The sequence below is a fragment of the Arachis hypogaea genome, chromosome 12 (genome assembly GCF_003086295.3).
Source record: "Arachis hypogaea cultivar Tifrunner chromosome 12, arahy.Tifrunner.gnm2.J5K5, whole genome shotgun sequence".
Taxonomy (NCBI): Eukaryota; Viridiplantae; Streptophyta; class Magnoliopsida; order Fabales; family Fabaceae; genus Arachis; species Arachis hypogaea.
This window is the reverse complement of record NC_092047.1, coordinates 115,557,369-115,577,934: the sequence shown is the minus strand read 5'-3', so window position 1 is coordinate 115,577,934 and position 20,566 is coordinate 115,557,369. Positions and strand designations below refer to the sequence as shown.

Below are 20,566 nucleotides of genomic sequence, written 5' to 3'. Positions count from 1 at the left end.
GCCGAGTGTGTTTATTATTTCTCTTTCCTAGTCAAAGACCATATTGTTTATAAATGTTTTTAAGGCCGATATTAATTGGATTCTAGGATAGGAAATTTTTGAACATTTTCAACAGAAATAGGATTTGATATCTGCTTTATCATCTTACTCTTGATATTATGCTAATTTAATACTCAAGAACATACCACAAGAAAAGTTTTGTGGCTATTAAGGAGAGTTGATATTCAATTTAACTCATAAAGTATGATGTCGAATTCAAATTGATTTAAAATTATAATTGGTTTAATTTGAACGGTAAAATTTATAATAACTTTTGTTAGTTCCTGAATTAATTTTTATGAATAGCATATTGTTAACTTGTTAAGATTTAAACTTTTTATCTAAGTTTTATGTGATTAAAACATACTAAACCTTTTATATTTTCACAAAAAAGGACCATATAATCAAACTTCAATTTGCTCTAACAGACCCCAATCGCATGGAATATGAGCAAAGGATTCAAATCACAATAAATTAATGCAAGTTCTGATTACAAATTTCAGAATTCAATTTTGTTCTATTGAAGTTTTAAGAGTCAAACTAAATTGTTCTTCAAATTATAAGGGTCAAATTGAGTATTAACTCGAAAATCATATCTGAATATTACCATGTTTCACTTTCATTCATCGTTTTAATCCTCAAAATATCAGTTTTATAATGAAATAGTTTGTAAACCAGTGAATTTTATTAAGTATAATAAAAACAACTTTTGAGGTATTCTTTAACATGAAAAATGTGTAATTTATCTTCCATTCAATGCCTCAAAAGTATCAGAGAAGTAGAACATCAATTCAAGAACTTATCCATACCATGCCTCAAAATCACTAGAACAAACAATTTAAGTTGGACCACCCAAACATTTAGTGTACAATCGGAAGGAGCATTTCTAAGCATATGAATGATGGGGTGGATGTATTCTATTTCAACAATTAACATTATCACCATCATCACTTTGGTGAGTTCTTGTAATATCTGCATTTTCGCGACTCTAAATGCAAGAACAAAAAACACTGGAAACCTACAACCAAGAATGCAAGGGAATCACAAACAGCAATCTGTTGAGCAGGGATCCGATGCCTCTAAAACTAGCAACTGGACCATATAAAGTAGTTCCATGTAACAGTTGTATCAACCTCTACCTCTCCCTGCACCTGTCGGAAGAAGAAGAAACATAAATTAAGATAACAAGGACTATACCGAAATTTGTATTATAACTGATCCTAATATGATATCTGTACGTTTCAGGAATTTTAGACATAGTTTAAGCTTTCAATCATAAGTTGTATTGAACCAAAATACGCATAATCAAACATGCATTAACTTCACTCTATTATGACTTGATCGCTAAAATCACTTTTTTCCTTGACCATCCAGACAAGGGAAAGTAAGATTTGTAAGCGTATGTGTGGAAGTATAAAGTAAATGCATAATACCACAGATCCCATGAACTCGTTCATGGCAAATTCGAGGGATAAAACTTAGATAATGAAAAGTTGCTACATGAAATGCAGAGAGTTTGGAATGATGTAAGGGATGATTTACCTCTGTTACCACCAGGCTTTCCACCTGGGCCCCCCCTGCCTCGGCCTCCTCCTGGCCCTTTAGCTCCACCTTCATCAAGGCCACGGCCCATTCCTTTTGCTGGCCGTCCACCAGGACCATCCTCTCTCCCCCTTCCCCTTCCACGTCCAACACCAGGCGGTTTGCGATCTGAAAAAGGTGATCACAATTAAGGAGTTTCCAGCATATTTTTCTTTAGAAGAAACCTAGAAGACTACATGAATAGCTATTCAACTCATTCTATATGTGTAAATATAACTTGTTTAAACTTTAAAGTGATTATTATCTTTATTTCTTGTTTATTCCCCACTTTGATCACCTCTACGACTTAAATATCACTACGAAAAATGAGCTAGATGTGGAAAAAAGGCTCACCTCCACGGCTCTTGGTTTCTTCCTGAACTTTGTCAATAACCTAAAACAACAGGCAATACAGCAACATCAGGGGATGAACGTATGCATGAATCATGATCACGAATTCCAACATAATGTGAAAATCACTGCTACAAACCTCATCAGGAACTCGAAGATACTTGATTGTGTTTCCACGAATGTAGCATTCCGGCATACGCCAAAATCTATCTCCGTCCTACATAACCAATTCCAATCACACATTATAAAAGATTTCACAGCACACAACATATCATGATGAATATACAAGAACCAACGGCAAAAGAACAATACTTTAGAGGTACAAATGACTTCTCTTAGATGGATGTTCATCCATGTATCACAATTCACCAAATGCCCGTTATAAGTCTCTCCATTTTTCAGCTCCACCAACTGTTCCAACAGAAACATATAGTAAAAATCAAAATATAAAACATAAATAACTACTTCAGAACTCATACATACAATGATACATGATTTGCTGACACAAACGCTAACATGATAGTGTATCAAAATCAAACAGTATCTCTGCAATTTACACTATATCACATGAATTAGGTAAACATAGAGCAAAGGCCTCGCAGACACTCACCATTGGGTGGCCTTGGGCAGTCTTCAGAAGAGAAAGGGGCAGCTGAAAAAAAAAAAAAAGACAAGAAAAGAAAGCAATCAGAAAACGAGAGGCAAAATAAATTAATAGACCGCAGAATGCAACCCTAATTACAGTGACCCAATTGAGTTTTTCGGTGAAAGATTAGATTTTTGAGTACAAGTTATGATCTTGGGATGTGGGAATCAAAGAATGAGATCTGGGTTAATGGGTTTACTGAAAAGGGTTTATACCATAACAAAAAATAAAACTTTGGAAAACATATGGAGAAGAGTGTGAGAGAGAAACGGGGCGAGTGAGTTACCATGTCGTGAATCGAAGGTGGTTGTGGTTTAAGGTTTGATTATGCAGCAGAGAGCTCTTTGAAGGTTTTGAATATACGAGGAGCTAAAAAAGCGAAGGAGGAGAGAGCTCGATGAAGCTGTTGAATTTGAGATGCTGACAAGAAAGTTTTTTTTTGGAACAGAGTTTCAATTTTGAGCATCAATTTGAAACTTCACCAAAAAAATAAAAAGAAAATCTGTCAATGCCCATTTGACTTTGGCAACCTTTTCTTTTTAGGTAAAGAATAAAATATAAGATAAAGAATAATTTTAAATAAAATAGAATAAAATATTTGAGAATTTCATAGTTTACGAAGTTTAGGACTAAAACAAAAAAATCTCATAATTTATATAAAATTACAGCAAACCAATATTTTTTAGTCTTAATAAATTAATGAAAAAGAACAAGACGCATTATATATATATATTTTATATATTTTTTTCTTACATTTGTGAAATTATAGTTCATGTAATCGACACAATTAAAAAAAATTAAAATTAGAATGATAAATTTTAATCTTATCTATTCATAGCATGAATTATTAAGCTTATAAAGATTTAAAAGCCAGGATTACAAACATGACAACGTTACATTATTATAATTTACTTTCTTAATTCAAATAAAATTATTCAATTTGATTTATTATGTTTTTTTATAACATGATATGATTATTTATATATAATTTTGATACTATTTTACTTATTTTTTTTTATAAATATATTTTTTTGGATTCTATAATATACTAATATGTCGTAAGTTTATTTAAAAAATAAAATGATTAAATGTTATAAAGTATAAACTTCTTATTTAACAAGACTTTCATAAAAAAGTATATGATGAAACATTATTATTTATAATTTCAGTAAGTGATCATGTGTGTACATATATATAAAGTCGATCTTCAATTCAAATCTTATTATCTTACGATTCAAAAAAATTTTATATATATATTTTTTAGAAAAAAGTCAACAGATTATGAGTACACTAAAAAAACTAAGAAAAAATTATTCTAAAAGACTGTTAAAAAGATTTAATTATTAAAAAGAATTTTAATATAAAATTATTAAAAAAAATCACATTTTTTTATAATATTTAAAAAAAAAGAACCAAATCTTTTTATAAAGAGACAAATATATTTTTAATTATTTATTTATTTATTTTTTATAATTTTTATGTTGATAAAATTTATTTTTCTTAAAATTTTAGTAATTTTTAGTAATTATTTATTTATTTATTATTTTTTTGATCTTTACCTAACGAGAAAAAAAGGACAAAAGATTAGAAAAGTAAAAAATAAATAATAAAAATTACTAAAATTTTAGAAAAAATAAAAATAGTTAATATAAAAATTATAAAAAATAATTAAAGATATATTTGTCTCTTTATAAAAAGATTTGGTCTTTTTTCTAAATATTATAAAAAAATTTGGTCGTTGTTAATAATTTCTAAATTAATTAACTAATTAATCCCAAGTGAATATTCATACATATTTATTTAGCGTTGAGAATCAAATAACATATATTAAAGATTATAAAAAATAAAAAAAATAATTAAGGATATATTTATCTTTTTATAAATAGATTTAGTTCTTCTTCTTAAATATTATAAAAGGATTTAGCCCTTTTTAATCATTTTGGTATTAAAAATTCTTTTTAATAATTAAATCTTTCTAACGGTCTTTTAGAATAATTTTTCCAAAAACTGATGCTAATATTTCAAACATCTTAATATATATATATATATATATATATATATGTGTGTGTGTGTTAGGTGATTGATATTTTTTTTTGTTTTATTTAAATTAACACTAGCCAATGATTCATCATATGTAGATATGAAATAATTGAAGAATTAAACATAAAGTTTACTTTAAATATGAGAATTCCTATCTCCTGATTTGTTGTAGTTTTGTATAAATTATAGAGTTTTTTCGGTTTTAGCTTCAAACTTCATAAACTATGAAATTCTCAAATGTTTTACTCAACTTTATTTAAAATCAACCTTTATCCCATGATTTATACTCACCATAACGATTTATGTACTGCAGGATATATAAGTATGAATCATTGTATCCCACCATATTTTATATATTTTTTTTCTTCTAAAATTTGTATAGAAGCAACGACTTATATAAAAAGTGGGAGGACAAAAATATTGTCCTTTTTTCATTTAGAACAATTTGATCATTTTTATTCTCATTTAGTTTCTTTAAATAATTTACCCTTGTAAATATGAATAATTGTTCGAATATTTTTTCTCACAAATACGTTGGTGGACGTATATATATAAAGGCATCATTGTATTCTCTCTACTCTCTATGTAGGTGTGTTGCGTGAATAGGTATTGAAGTAGCAACAATGATAAAAACTCAAGTACAGTCAACTTTATATAAAATTAATAACTGAGAGAGAAAGCCGTTAGATAATTTTCATTCAAAGTCACACAGAGGAGGGACATAGATTTTGAAAGATGAAATAGGTGTTCTCTTTCCTCAACATGAGATCTCTTAGTTTAACTCTTTCAAGCTTCTTTAGATCTACACAGTTGTCCATTTCTTCTCATCTTTTTTATTTTCAAAGCTCTTCCCCTCCATCGTTGGGGAATTCACCTTTTGCTAATATATTTATGATTTTTATTAAAGAATATATGAAAAATAAAAATATTGTTTCTACATTAAAATCAACCACTAAAATAAATCATTATATATTTATATATAAATATATGTATAATTTAATTTATTTTTAATATATATTTTATATTTCAATATATATTTTATATTAGTGACTAATTTTAATATACATCTAATATGATTGTATTAAAAATTACCAATCATTACCTGAAAAAAATATTTGAACTTTTTTATTAAGATATTAATTATGATTTTTCCACTCTTTTTTTTTTTGGTATTAATGATTTTTCTACTTAATGCCTCATGGCTAAACCTTTATGTTCCGTTCAATAATGTCGTGGCCCAAAAAACAATTGATAAAAATGGATGTAAACATATTATACAAGACACTAACATAATCCGACCAAAAAAAAAAAACACTTAATTGTCTATCCATTATAGCAACTCTATTAGCATGATTAAGATGTACATAGTTAGATCATTTATTTACCGTTTATTTGCCATAGATCATTCATTTTATATCTTTACTCTAGTTAGTTAAAATAACAATTTTGTCTCGCCAATAAGTTATAGCTCAAATGGCATAGTCTCCCCATACTCAATTAAGAGGTTGCGGATTCAAGTTTTCTATTTTTGATAAAAAAAAAAAAAACACAATTTTATTAGTCTCTTGTATATAAATAAGACTATTCTTTGTACAGTATAGGGTGTGATTTGTCACTCTTCTTTCTTCTCTTTCACCATTTTTCTTTTTTTCTTTGCACAGCCTCACTAGCTCACTGACTCAGATGCCAAGTTTTAACTTTTAACACTAAGATATCATAAAGCTAATAAAATATCAGAAATGATAAGAACAACAACAATGAACAAGTATAACTCAAATTGACCAACCTAATTAACTTGCATGGTTTGTTGATTAAAGTATCCCCATGGAAAAAATAAATTAAGGAAAAGAAAAACTATATATATAAACAGGTAGCCTTGTTAAAGTATTCTCACAACAAAAAAATAAATATGATTATAAGAACTATACATCATATATTTTTAACTTTAGGGTGCCCAAAATCATTCTAATGCACAATACTGTAATGCAGTCAATAGTTAATGTTATTAGCAAAAACTATCGTTGCAGTTGAACAGACCCTAATAACAGTGACCCAATTGAGTTTTTCGTGAAAGATTAGATTTTTTAGTACAAGTTATGATTTTGGGATAATGAGATATGGGTTAATGGGTTTACTGAAAAGGGTTTATACCATAATAAAAAATAAGAACTTTGGAAAACATATTGAGAGTGTGAGAGAGAAATGGGTGAGAGTGAGTTACCATGTCGTGAATCAACGGTGGTTGTGGTTTAAGGTTTCATTATGCAGCAGAGAGCACTTTGAAGGTTTTGAATATACGAGGAGCTGAAAAAGCGGAGGAGGAGAGAGCTCGATGAATCTGTTGAATTTGAGATGCTAAAAATAAGTTTTTTTTAAAACAGAGTTTCAATTTTGAGGGTCAAATTGAAACTTCACCAAAAAAATAAAAAGAAAATCTATCAATGCCGATTTGACTTTACGAATTATGATTTTGTGTGGCAACTTTTTCGTTTTAGGTAGGTTGTTTATGTTTTGCATCGAATCATCGATTATGAGAAAAAAAAAAATGGTAAATACTAAATCGGTATTTAAAAAATTCTAGAGTTGATAAAATGGTTTCTCACTGTTGTTATTGACAAAATGATACTTGAATAATTTTAAAAATTGATAAGCGTGTCCTTATGTTTGCCGGACCACAATTTCGATGAGGACGATGCTGAGCTGGCAACCGATTTTTGCTGACAAAGTAAGTTTAGTTTTAGTTTTTGAATTACATAAATCATCATCCTAAGTAGAAAATCCCTAATTCAGATTCATTTTGCCCTAAATCAAATTGTTTGCCCTAAGCCATTATTAGCACTTACTGTGACTAAGTGTTTCTCCCATTATTTCACTACGAGTAAAACTGAAAGGTCACGTAGAGAGTGAGAGACGATTGTTGCGGAAACTTGGCACAAAGAAGAACGAAATGACATGGGAGACATTGTCGAATCTGGAGCTTCAAGTGGCATCATTGTGACTCCATTCTTCACTATGAACGACCCTACAAAGAGACAGGTGTTACTTCATTCTATGGTTTTAGTAGTGCACTATTTTTGTTGTTTGTATTATGTGCTGATAACTTCTTGTTTATTCATTGTATCTTCCCTCTACTACTTTTTAGATGGATCGTCTAGTTATATTTGTGTATCATCACATGGGTTCTTTGAAAAGGGTGAAGACGGTAATGTAATATACGATAGGGTTTAGTAACTGAGATACATCGGGTGAATGTGGAGATATGCAATTTATTTTTTGTTGAAGGCTTATTTTGGGTTACCCTAGATTTAATGAAGTGTATTGGCTAGAACCTGGTTTAGATTTAGCTAAGGGTCTAAGAGTGCTTAGGACGGATGCTGAAGTGATGAGGATGTGTGAGAGTGCTATGAAGAATGACAATGCTGTCTATCTTTATTTTGATCACCCTATTGATGCCAACCCTGAAATTGTTGATGACGATGTGGTGTCTGATGGTGGTAGTGATAGTGTGTATGAGATATATCCACCTGTTGATGATGTGCAAGAAGATAAAGTGACTAATAAAGTAGTTGGTGAGACTAATGAGAAACGGAATGAAGTAGTGACTAAGGTCACTGTTCCCAATTGCGAACAATCAACTGTTCCCAATTGCGTATGGGATTATGGACGCAGAGACTAGGAAAAATTGGAGATTTTTTTTTTGAGGAATTACATCCACAAAGTCATCCTGAACAGTTAAACACATCAATCTATCTTACCTTGTTGTTTACAACATGTTGGATCTGAATCTGTATAACTGTTTATTTAACTACCAAAATGATCCAGATCAACATGAATGATGGGACCATTACAATAAATGCACCACCTCCTAATGCAGACACTATACCAGCAGTTTTGAACTTGGTACAACCAGAAATTACCAGCACCTCAAGTGACCACCAGACCAATAATACCACCACCTATAAAGAGAGGCAGACCTACTTTTGTAAGGGGCAACCCAGTTAATCCAAGAGGAAGAGGCAAATTCACTCGAGGATCACTGGCAGCCACTGCAACTACATCTCCAACTCCAGCACAATATGTCGCGGCTACACCAACACCCCCTGCTCAACCTAGGGTTGTCAGTCCTCCTATTGGGTCTAAGAGTCTAAGTCCAGCCTCACCATCAAGTGTTGCAGCCTAACACTCCCTACTTAACCTAGGGTTGTCAGTCCTCCTATTGGCTCTAAGAGTCTAAGTCCAACCTCACCATCAAGTGTTGCAGCTTCAGGTAGTGGGTCTGGATCAATGAAGCAACTCAGCAAGGTCCAATAGTTAGGTCCATTCTTCAAGCCCAAACATCAACTCCATTTAGGCCACCAACTGTGACAAGAGAGACGATGGCAACATCAAGCCCAGCCACCCAGAACAGATTTGCAGGCTTTATGTCCACCTCATCTTTGAGGAGGAAAAAGTTATTTGGACCACCACCATCAAAGCCAGCCACAAATGAGAAGAATGAGTGATATGAGAATCTTGGTTATTCACTTTGATGTTAGTTCCATTTTGGATATGAAATAGTTACTTTGAACATAAGTGTTATTTTGGCATATTAGTACTATCCTAGATTCTTGTGGTTTGTTAGTGTCATTTTAGGTCTGCCAGTAGGTTACTTTGAACAATTATGGATTCTATTTTCATGTTATATTACTGGTATTTTAATGTATCTGATATGCATTAAACTACTCTCCTATGAATAATGGAGTTCCTGTTTTGAGACTTTGAGCATAAGAACATATGCAACCTTATTACATATTGTAACTTGTTGTCGATTAGAATGGAACTGTTGGCAATAAATAGTATAATCACAATCTAATTAATCATGTGTCAAATAATTTGATATTGTTATTATATTAAAATGTTAATATAATAAGGTCCTTACTGAAATTTAGAGATTTATCATTGTAATAGTGATTATAATATTGAGAGATAAATCTTTTATAAAATCTAAATTGTTCTTGGTCATCGGATTATTAAAAAAGGACATTAATAATCCGGAAAGATCATATATATATATATAATGGTTTTCATTGGATGAAGATTAATAGATCTCATTTATTAAATTATATATATATATATATATATATATATATATATATATATATATATATATATATATATGGTGCATATAGAGATATGACCATTAAACTGACTCACTTTGAGAATTTCTAATGTTTATAATTACCGCATATTTGTCAATAGGGTATTCTCAAGATGAACATAGTAATAGAGTTTCCTTTGACTTGCGACTATCATAGTAATTAACAATGTATTTATTATACTTTGATTCCGAACACCTAATACCCTAAGGTACTAGTTGAATGGATATTGGGTACAATTTAAACACTTGTAGATTTATTAGTGAATAAAGAATCCGTCAACTCTCAGTAAATAGTTTGAGCTCTATGATTATAATAATTGAGATGAATAAAACCTTGGTCAAGGGGATTAAATGAATGAAGAAATGAGTTTTTTAAGTCATTCACAGTTCATTATAATAATAGTAACAAGTTAGAATTTGACAATTAAACTATACTCTAGGGGTTAACCAAGAGCTGAAAAGATGGAAGGAATTATATTTTGTTCTTATCAGGTTCTTAGTAAAAATATTACTTTATACTATCGGGTCATTAAGGAGTGTTGCTAGACGCCAACCTTGATTATTAAATTTAGTATGACTAATTTACTACCCGCTTAGTATTGAACTTATGGGGTCACACACTAACGAGTGTTTTTGCTGTAGAATTATTTAATTATTATTTTGATTTTATCAAATAAATAATTATATTAATTCAAATGAAATATTATTATATTCTTTGCTAGCACCAAGAATATAATAATAGGATGATAATTGAGAATACTAAATGAGATTTGAGAATAATTAGTTATTCTATTTCTAAAGTTGAATTATAAATTTGGATGAGATCCTAACTAATTCTGTTTCAAATTGAGTTATGATATGATTCATAAATTTGAAGAATTCATATTTATAATTTCAAGATATGATTTAAATTTGAATTGAGATTCAAATTTAAAATCAGTAACAAATCTCATACTATATATATGTATGCCAAGAGTACAGGGAATGCAGGAGAATAAAACACAAGAGTTTTATTCCTTTATCTCTACACACATAAACGTATGTGAGCCTAATTATTGGAGAAGAATTTTATGGTATGAAAAGAGTTTCAAGAGGTTTCTCAATTTAGATTAGATATCCATCGGTCAAGGAGTTGACAGCAAAAGTTGGTCTCAGTGTGCATACGCATAAAGTCTTCGTACAATCGAAGAATAAAGTTTTTATTAAAGCATCTAAAAGTATTTAGATCTGATCTATAAATTATATTATTAGAATAAAGTTTAAGCACAAAATAGATCTTTAGGATTATTTTCTTTTCTTCCGCTACGTGTTATGAACACATGGTAATATAATCCTTCATGAACTATGATGGAATTTGGATGGAATTTGGCTACATTCAGCTTCTGTTGGTACAACCATTTTTAAATGCTTACCTATGTTCTATATAGCTTGCTCACATCACAACAACAATAATTCAGTCACAGAACAAGAATAAAACAACATCCATTGAATCATCTCAATTACAATGTTTTTAACATTACAAAGCAAAAAACAGTCATTGTTATACTCTTAAAATTGTTCACTATCTACCTACTTAGCCAAATAAAACACACTCAACCAAATTTAACCCAATCAACATACAAATGAAAATCTGGAATAATTCAACCCTCCTAAGATGCTCCTTCATTTCATTCACCATAGATATCACCATCATCGTCCTATCAATTTTCAGCCCATCCCCACAATTGACATTGATTCTGCTTTTCTTTTTTGGTTTTAAATTGCCCACCATGTTACTATTCTCCAAAAATACTTTTCCTTTCACACATTGCTCTTGTATTTCATTTAACCATTGAAAATACCCACATCGCATTTGTCTGTTCTAGCATGAAACAAAAGAATTCATGCATCAAAGAATGATTCAACGCTAAAATTGAATAACCAGAGACGACGAAACAAGGAGAGCTATTGGATTACTTTGTTACATATTTATCAGCACTCCAAGCTTACCTTCTATATAGGGCATCGTAGAAACCATCTATCAGGGTTGCTAGTTGTCTTCGACTTCAACGGAACCACTGGAATGGGACAAAAGCATGTTCCGTAGACTTTGCTCACCATATCTGAACCACCATCCACGTCGAAAGCTTGCATCGATGGCGACTTTCTCCCAGTTGCAGATTTTTCACAAACCGTAGCTGTATGCATCTTCCAATTTTGCAACTTGGAGTAAGAGAGCAGTTTAGGGACTAGGAAAAACAATTTGATTTAGGGAAAAATGAATATGAATTAAGGATTTTTCACCTAGGATGATGATTTATGTAATTCAAAATTCCAGCTAAAATTAAACCTACCTTGTCAGCAAAAACCGGTTGCCAGCTCAGTATCGTCCTCACTGGAGCTATGGTACGACGATGATGAGGACACGCTTGTCAATTTTTAAAATCATTCAGGTACCATTTTGTCAATAACAATAATGAGGTACCATTTTGTTAGCGTCAGAATCTTTCGAGTATCAATTTTGTATTTACCTCAAAAGAAAAAGATCCGAGGCTTAATTTAAGTCTTTAACTTAATTCAATCTTGTACAATTTTTAGCAATTTAAAATTGATTTTGGTTTAATTTTTCTTTTTGAAATAAGATAAGTCTCTTGATATTTATAAAATATTATTCAAGTGAGAGAAATAGATAAATAAAAAAAATAAAAGGAATTTTTTAATAAAAATATAAATTTAACAATGGAAAATAATATGATATAACATTATAACAATATGCAATTAGGATTTGGATTTTCAAATAGTAGAATAAATATTATATTTAATGGATTAAAAATTTAATTTATTATTTTTTAAAAATATCAATTGAACTGAAATTACTTATTAATTAAACTCAATACTTGAAATTAAATTTAGAGTAAAATATCATCTGAGTCTCTAATCATTTCTCTAAACAACTATTCATCCCTCAGTGATTTAAAAATGACAATATAATTCTTAATCATTAATTTCATCAGACTTTTTGATTCTTCTGTTAAACTCTCATCTAGAGTTAACATATTATTTTGTCTATGTGTAATATTAATCAATTACATATCAAAGAATCATTTCAAGGGACAAAATGTCTCCTGTTGTATCAGTAATTATAATGAGTAAAAAATGTGTCTATAGCTCAATTAAAATTTTTTTATTAAGAGTATAATTTATTATAAATAGTATAATAGTGATAGAATTAGATAACAATGAATTGAGTAATTTATATCTTTTTTATTTTAGAATTTCACAATAGAATTATTCTCTCCCTCTTGATTCGCTCTAATTTCTCTCTGATTGATTAATTTTTTTTCTATTCAATTTCTTTCCTCTTTACAGTAATATGCTACCGTACAGTAGTACAAATAAACCTTTGAAAAAATTTGAATGAGACGCTTAAACTCTTAACTAATTATAATCATAGATACATAAATTCATAATAAACCTTAAATGGGCTTTTTCTTTTTTGTGTGGGAAGCTTTTGTACTGGATTGTTCTTCTCCAGTAGGTACTTCAGCTTCTGGGTATCTACATTTGAGTATCAAGTTTTAAATTTTAGGGATTGTGTTTCTATATATTAGGCTGCAAATGGGATTGTATGGTACTTGTTGGTTAAGCTTCTAAGAAGAATCAAAGAACTAAGGTTGCTACAATCCAAGACTAGCAACCAATCCAACTGTAGGTATAACGACTTGTTAAAATTTAGAATTATTTGTCCTATTTTATGGTTTATTATGAGTATATATATATCTATATTTCATTAAAATTTTTTCAGATTTACTTATTCTATTTTACGACGGTATATGACTAACATGATAGAAGGTATTTTATTCTTTGGAATGGTTCATTGACATATAATTAGCTAACATTACACATAGATAAAATTTGTTAATTTTGGACGAAAAATTCATCAGAAGAATAAAAAATTTGATGGAATTAATAGTTAGGAACTGCATTATTATTTTCCAATCGATAAGAAATGAATTGTTATTTAGAACAATGATTAGGGGTCGGAGCAACATTTTACTCTTAAATTTATTCCATCCGTACAAAATCTTGAGTTATCATATTTATTAACTTATATAAGTTTGGCTGTTAAAAAATTCACTATTTAAATTTAACTAATTTCGAAGAATTTGTATAAACTCTCGACTTGATTTAAAGAAGCCAGAAGAGCTAACATAACATTTACAGATGCCAATTGAGAAGTTATGCAGCTACTGCAGAAACTATCATCAAAGTAAGAACTAAGAAGCATAGCATCAGCCATCAAGCATACTAATGTCAAAAAGAAAAAGAAAAAAAAAAAAAAACTCAAGATAGACCCCTCATTAAATTTTACAGTAAAGATTAGTAAACAAGAATTTTGTACAAAAAATAAGTTACATAACTCCCTGAACTAAACCAATATGGCAATGGGAGTTTAGAGATTCAGTCCATTGTTAAGTCTGCATTTTCAGTTCTGACTTCTGACCTTTTATGAACTGTTGTCAAGTCGACTAGATGCCGCATGGTTGGCCGGCCATGGGGACAATTCCATGGAGATTTCAGCTCAGCCAAATGCTCAAGTATCTGAAAAAACACAGTTATTACAAGATTCAGACTCAGTTTGTCAGTGTGAAAAGATTTGAAAGTTCTATTTTGTTTTGATTTGGTGTCCCATTAAACCTACTCATGCTACTCCAATGTGTGCTTGTGAATTTTTCATGAAGAGGAAGGGGCAGTGCTTAAAATAACACTTATTAGTACCTTCTGCATTTCATTTCTTCCAAGTGAATCACCAATCATGATTGATGATCGACAAGCACGCGATGCCAACATTGCGCGAACTCTTGACGGGCAAAGAGAATCTGATGTATCCATTTTATAACTACCAACAATGTCACATTCCCCGTGATCATCAGACAGGGTAGAAATCAGCTCCTTCACATCTGTTGGGAAAAAACACTTATCAGTTATCACCTCAAGTAACATTATCCTTATTTTTCTGTTTTGTTTTCTTTTTATCTATGAAAATAATAATAGTAATAATAAATGCAGTCTATAAATCATGTCATAGAGTATATAACTCACTGTGATTAATCAAAATCTCTAAAAAGAATACGTATGCACAAGAAGAAATGCCCGCAAATTGAATCACGTATCAATTTAAGCCATTTTAATTAGGCAAAAATTTCCAGATTGGGATGACCCATCTCCTAATATCAGTACAGTATTATGATGATCATGATGTCACAGACTGAGAATCACATATCAAATGCACACAGGATTTTAGGGCTGAGGCTTCCTTGACCTACCTTCGAACGTATAAATCAATAGACATGGTTAAAATCCAAAAAAAAAATCCAAAGAACCTACCTTCAACTCCAAAGGCTATATTTTTACTGAAAGGGATGGACTTTAATTTATAACGGCAGCCAGGTGGTGCATTTAGATCTTCTATCAAAGTAAAGCCATTCTTCCTGAAAATGAGTAACTGATGAGAGAATACCAAAACAATTTTTCTAAAGCTCAACTCCATCAGCAACTCGTGACAATCAAAATTAAATGAGGAGGTGGTAAGAGACAATAGAGCAGCAAGACTGGCTATATTAAACTGAAAGCATAATCTGTTTAATGCAGGATTGATATCAGGATTCTATTAGTGAATTATGGCTTCTGACAAAAACCTGAAGGAAGTAAAATCAGCTTATCATCATTGAATCAACATGACAATTTATACCTGATTATGTCCATATGCATTGTAGCAACTATTTCTTCTTCAGGGGATAGCTCCAATTTGATTGGCCTACATAGTGACAAAGTGGTTCAGACCTTGGAAAGATTTAGATAACGAACAGAGAAGAAATACAGTACTCTATTTTGTGGAATCTGAGTAGTGTACGTGAAGAAATATATCCTCAATCACATTCACAGAAGTAGTACTTGAACAATGATATTTCAACCCGAATCAAACTCTAACTTTAAAATCACCTTCACACTCCTCACCTAAGTAAAGGCTGCTGGTTCAAGATGGTTGACTGTGAGAGACGCTCAAAATTGTATTTCTCATCAGCAGCATGCTGAAAATAAGCTTTCATTACAAACTATGATTTCTAAAGAGAAATTTCGATTATAGCAAAAGAATCATCAACATAAGATTTACCATTCAAGGGGATGCGAAGAACAGCAGATTCAACAATTTGAAGGTAAAAAAAGGGTTTAGAAATTACCTGGTCTACAATAAATAAATCTTGATCCAATTTAGCTATGATAAATCCAAGATTGAATTGGCCGATCACCTATCAAAGCATTACGTCCAAGACATCATCAATAACTACATTATATATTTAATCTGAGAGTGCTTGTATGGCTGAGCAGCTGAAGAATAAATGTAATTTTGCCATGGTCGGGATAGACATGCAGCCCTTTATGCTCCAAATACAAAAATGACTTGGGTCGAATATCGTGGGAAAAACTTAACAAGCAGTTTAACTTCACTAGTTAGAAGATAGAAAACAGCCAAAAAAAAACCCACTAGCACATTTAAAAAATGGTTTTACTGACAAGTTTTCTAAGAGCAGTTGTTAAGAATACTAAACTAGAAAAGCTTTTTATAGGAATAAAATAAGACTTTGACATTAAAAGCATACAAAATTTCTACTTTAGTAATCCAAACAAGTGCGTTTGGCAAAAACCTTTAAATTAATGACATCATCGATTGGTATATACAAAAAGACAAGCCTCCTAGAAAGAAAAGACAAACAACCTATCCATGTAATTAGTATTACAACCATATAAAATAATAATATGAAGTACGGTAACAACCTTCATTCTACTGAAGTCTTCCTTCTTGAAAAATCTTTCCAACTCAATAGTTGCTGCAGCTAAAACCCTTTCTTTCTGATCTTCAATTTCTGGTTGTGAAAGCTCTAAAGTTGCAGCGGCATAGCAACTAGAATAATTATGAGACACAGTCAGTACAAGATTAGCTTAATATTTCATACAAGGATACCACCATTCTACCTTTTGCTGCTATTTTTTCTGCATCTATATTCACTGGATTGCAACATAGCAAGCCTCTTCTCTCTCTTTTTCTTAATGTCCTGAAAGGAAAATTGCAGGCTGGAGAACATCTTCTTAGCAGAAGACTTAGAAGAATCTAACCGTACAGAAGCTGAACATAATGGAGGATCTGAGTTTAAAGTATGATCTGTAGTCTTGATCAAATCATTGCTAGAAGGAGCTATTGGTGCTTTTTCAGCTTTATTATTCTCTTGATCTAATTCCTGTAAACCAGCACATGCATATATGAATATCACATCAAAAGAGAATCACAAAATTTTATTTTCAGTTACTTATATCTTTACCTTTCTTATTGGATAAGAATATAAATTTTATTGGAAAGAAAGAAAGCAATCAAAGTAAAGAAGAACTTCCCCCTAGACAAAGCAGCATAAAATGCATAATGAATATGAGGCGAAGACATTAATACTGTGTGGAGTATATATCAGGAAACTTCAACGTAAGTGCTCCAAATAGAAATTTCAACATCAATAATTGCATAATTAATACATCAATATCAATATATAGTATCACATGCAATACTATTCTTCAAGAACTAAAAAGTCTAGACATTCGAAATTGGAGCAATGCTGGAAATTTGACTGCAAACCCACATACCATTTTACACACTCCATCAGTACAGTCACTTCTAACAGAATTTTCACTTTTGTGGATGACGTCATCAGGATTAAGTTTCTGCAAAGAGTCAATCTCAATCTCCTTAGCATTTCCATCAATTTGGTCAAAATAAACAGATCTAGGAATAGAGTCATTTGTTTCAGCATTTGCAGTCCTGAGGTGACACTGAGGAGCTTTATTTCTAAGAACAGGTACTTCAGATAAGGCTGTAATGATGTCATCATGACTTCTTTTATTCACAGAAACAAATTTGTTAAGAGTTGACTGAACATGTCTTGATTGGTTGGCCGAATATTTGTTAGAAGTGGTCCCACTCTCAACTCGCCTTGAGACATCCGCAACTTGATCAGGCATAATACTACCAGTGTGTGTCAACTGTCTTCTACTCTTGTCATCCTTTAAAGAGATGTGTGCTCTAAGGGTAAATTCTTGGCCCACTATACTTCTATCAGTGTTAGGAATTTTCAGTGCTTCAACATGAGACCCCTGACCACCACTAACAGATTGAGCAAAATTGTTGGAATCGGTAATATGCCTCGCCTCACGCTCATCATCAGAAATTTTATCATTGTTGCACTCAGTATTATTCTTCTCCTTGTGCTCATCCTGGGAAGTACCATCATCATCACAATCAATATTATGTTCTTCCTCAGGAAGACTACTATTTGGAGATGACGGTTTTGTTATGATAAGAGATTTCCTATGAGAAGAACCCAACTCAATGCAGTCTTCTTTGACATCCGGCTTCTCAACTTTATTAACAGAATAAGAGACATTACTTGGAGAATAAGTTTGTTGTAATCCCTCTCGCAGGGCTTGCAGTATGGCACTTTCTTTAGAAAAAAATATTTTTCTTTTATCAGGAGTTACATTGACATCATATGCTCTTGTAGGAATGGTAAAATTCAATATTGCAATGGGATATTGTTTAGGGTTTGCACCTTTATATAACTCGTTGACAAGTTTGCTGATTTTAGGCATATCCACCGGTCTACCATTCACAAAAAGATACTGCCTATCTCCCAAATTCCGTCCACTACCCTGCCCAGGCCTAGAGATGAAACCATCAACTTTGCAACCATCTGATATACATATTGTCAATGGTTCTAAGCAGCTGAAAGTATTCATGCCAAGCACCGTGATGATGTTATCTTTAAGAGAGTTACTTCCTTGCGTCTTAAGCACCACAGACCTTACATTTTTCCCAGTTGTATTGGTGCAGACAAAGCGAACGCCTTTTGCAATAAGGGCATATGCCTGAAGAGTACTTGTTAGAAGTAGACCATATTAGTAAACTCAATGAATCAAGAAAAACGTGGCAAGCAAAACACGAAAGGAAATCTGGAGACATATAAACTATACAGAAAATCCAAAAGCATGAAAAGGAACAAAGGGCATGAAAGTTAGATGACCGAACATTTTAAGTTTTTTATAGTTTAACAATAGAAGCTAAAGGCATGTTTCACCTCAACCAGAAAAGTTCACCTAACCATTACAGTTTTTAGCCTTGGTGCCTTTAATTCAACCACACTAGTTAATACTTACTAGATCCTTAAAGTAGTTCTCTAGCAGTATTTTTGGTTTGTTTTTAGCTGAGATAAGAAATGAAAATAGATGACAAGCCAAACACCACCCAAGTTTTATTTATTTTCAGTAAATAAGTGACTTTATAAAAAGAAAATGAATTGAAGTTTGTTTCAACTCTTTTCGCACAGAAAACAGAAACTTACATTCAACAGAGAAACCAGCTTGCCATATTCCTTGCGTATGTTACGGCTAAATTCCTTGCTTCGAACTGGAAGATTCGAGAACAACTTCTTAACTGTGACAGTGGTTCCAACTTGGCGAGCAGTCTTCTTCTCAGCAACTAACAGACCGGAATGGTCAAAAGTCAAGTGCGTTGCAACTGTCTCATTCTTCGTTCTTGTCTCGACGCTCAAATTCCCCAAAGCACATAGCGAACTCAGTGCCTCACCTCTGAATCCAAAAGTAGTCAAAGACTCAAGATCAGGAAAATCTGCCAATTTTGAAGTATGATGCTTCAAAGCAAGAACCTGCAACCATTAAACATGTACATTGAAATTAGCTTACTTTTCAAATCCAAAACAACTCATAATCCTTCACTTGAAAAGTTACATGCATACAAAAAGTTAGCTTTATCAAAAGTTAACACATTTGCCATATTTAGAATATTTAACTCCTCGCAATCCTTTAATCTTGTTTTTCATAAGAGTACCATGGCACCTTGCTACTTTCTTTGAAACTCAAAATTTGCATACATAGAAAAGCTAGCAGTATCGAAAGAAGTTACCACCTTTCGACTAATGATTTGCAGTAATCTATCTCAAAAAAAAAGTATTAACATGATGGGAAAATTTTCATTTTCAGGATTAGTTAAGTTTGAATTATCATTTCACATTAGAAACCAATCCGAAGGCTAATTCAATTTCATTTAAAACCCTAGCTCCCAAAACCTCCAGACCAAAAAGCAGCTTTAAGTCACCTTGAAATTGTTTGGGGAAATGCCGGAACCATTATCGATGACCTGGAAAGAATCTTCGCCGAAGTCCTTGAGAACTATCTCGACGGCAGTGGCGCCGGCGTCGAGGCTGTTCTCAACGAGCTCCTTGACGGCGGAGGAGAGGTCGAGGATGACTTGGCCGGCGCAGATTCTGTGCACGACGGACTTCCCTATGGGCTTGATGAGTTGCGGCTCATCCGCCATTGATGACGATGTTTCAGTTGCATGAAGCTCCTTCAACATTTGCCGCCAAAATTGCAGCGGGAATGAAACCTCAGTGAGTGACAAGGAAATTGAGGAAAATAATAAAATAAATATGAGACATATTCATACTAAGGTATAGATAATTGAAGTCAGTCACCAAAAAAAAAAAAAAACATTGAAGTCATAATCCAAAAAGTGCTAGTCTATTTTTAGTGGGCCTCAAAGGTTAGTTCAAATTCAAAAAGATCAATGAGGTTTGGGGATGGAAAGTGCAGCGCCTCTCTTGCACAATGAGGATTGTCGTGGGAGGTTTGGAGTTCTGTTGGGGCCTGGGTTTTTGTTGGCCCAGCTCTTA

General features: G+C 31.9%; 2 protein-coding genes across 3 annotated transcripts; both read right to left on the bottom strand.

The window, feature by feature from the left end:
* Positions 1–818: 818 nt before the first annotated feature.
* LOC112728519 (sm-like protein LSM4) lies at positions 819–3,148 on the bottom strand. Its single transcript, XM_025778684.3, has 7 exons — positions 2,904–3,148; positions 2,582–2,623; positions 2,284–2,382; positions 2,111–2,188; positions 1,975–2,014; positions 1,582–1,749; positions 819–1,190 (listed from the first exon to the last, which is right to left on the bottom strand). The coding sequence occupies exons 1-7, from the start codon at positions 2,904–2,906 to the stop codon at positions 1,168–1,170; spliced, it is 453 nt and encodes a 150-aa protein (XP_025634469.1). The 5' UTR covers positions 2,907–3,148; the 3' UTR covers positions 819–1,167.
* A 10,763-nt stretch (positions 3,149–13,911) lies between these two features.
* Positions 13,912–20,357, bottom strand: LOC112728518 (DNA mismatch repair protein PMS1). Of its 2 annotated transcripts, XM_025778683.2 has the most exons (12): positions 19,990–20,331; positions 19,217–19,540; positions 18,428–18,743; positions 17,466–18,319; positions 16,809–17,071; positions 16,611–16,737; positions 16,016–16,084; positions 15,792–15,865; positions 15,526–15,591; positions 15,162–15,265; positions 14,553–14,734; positions 13,912–14,375 (listed from the first exon to the last, which is right to left on the bottom strand). In XM_025778683.2, the coding sequence occupies exons 1-12, from the start codon at positions 20,248–20,250 to the stop codon at positions 14,235–14,237; spliced, it is 2,781 nt and encodes a 926-aa protein (XP_025634468.1). In that variant the 5' UTR covers positions 20,251–20,331; the 3' UTR covers positions 13,912–14,234. The 2 variants fall into 2 exon arrangements, with proteins under 2 accessions (XP_025634468.1, XP_025634467.1); XM_025778682.3 differs by having other exon boundaries at positions 17,466–18,743; positions 19,990–20,357.
* Between the last annotated feature and the right edge of the window lie 209 nt (positions 20,358–20,566).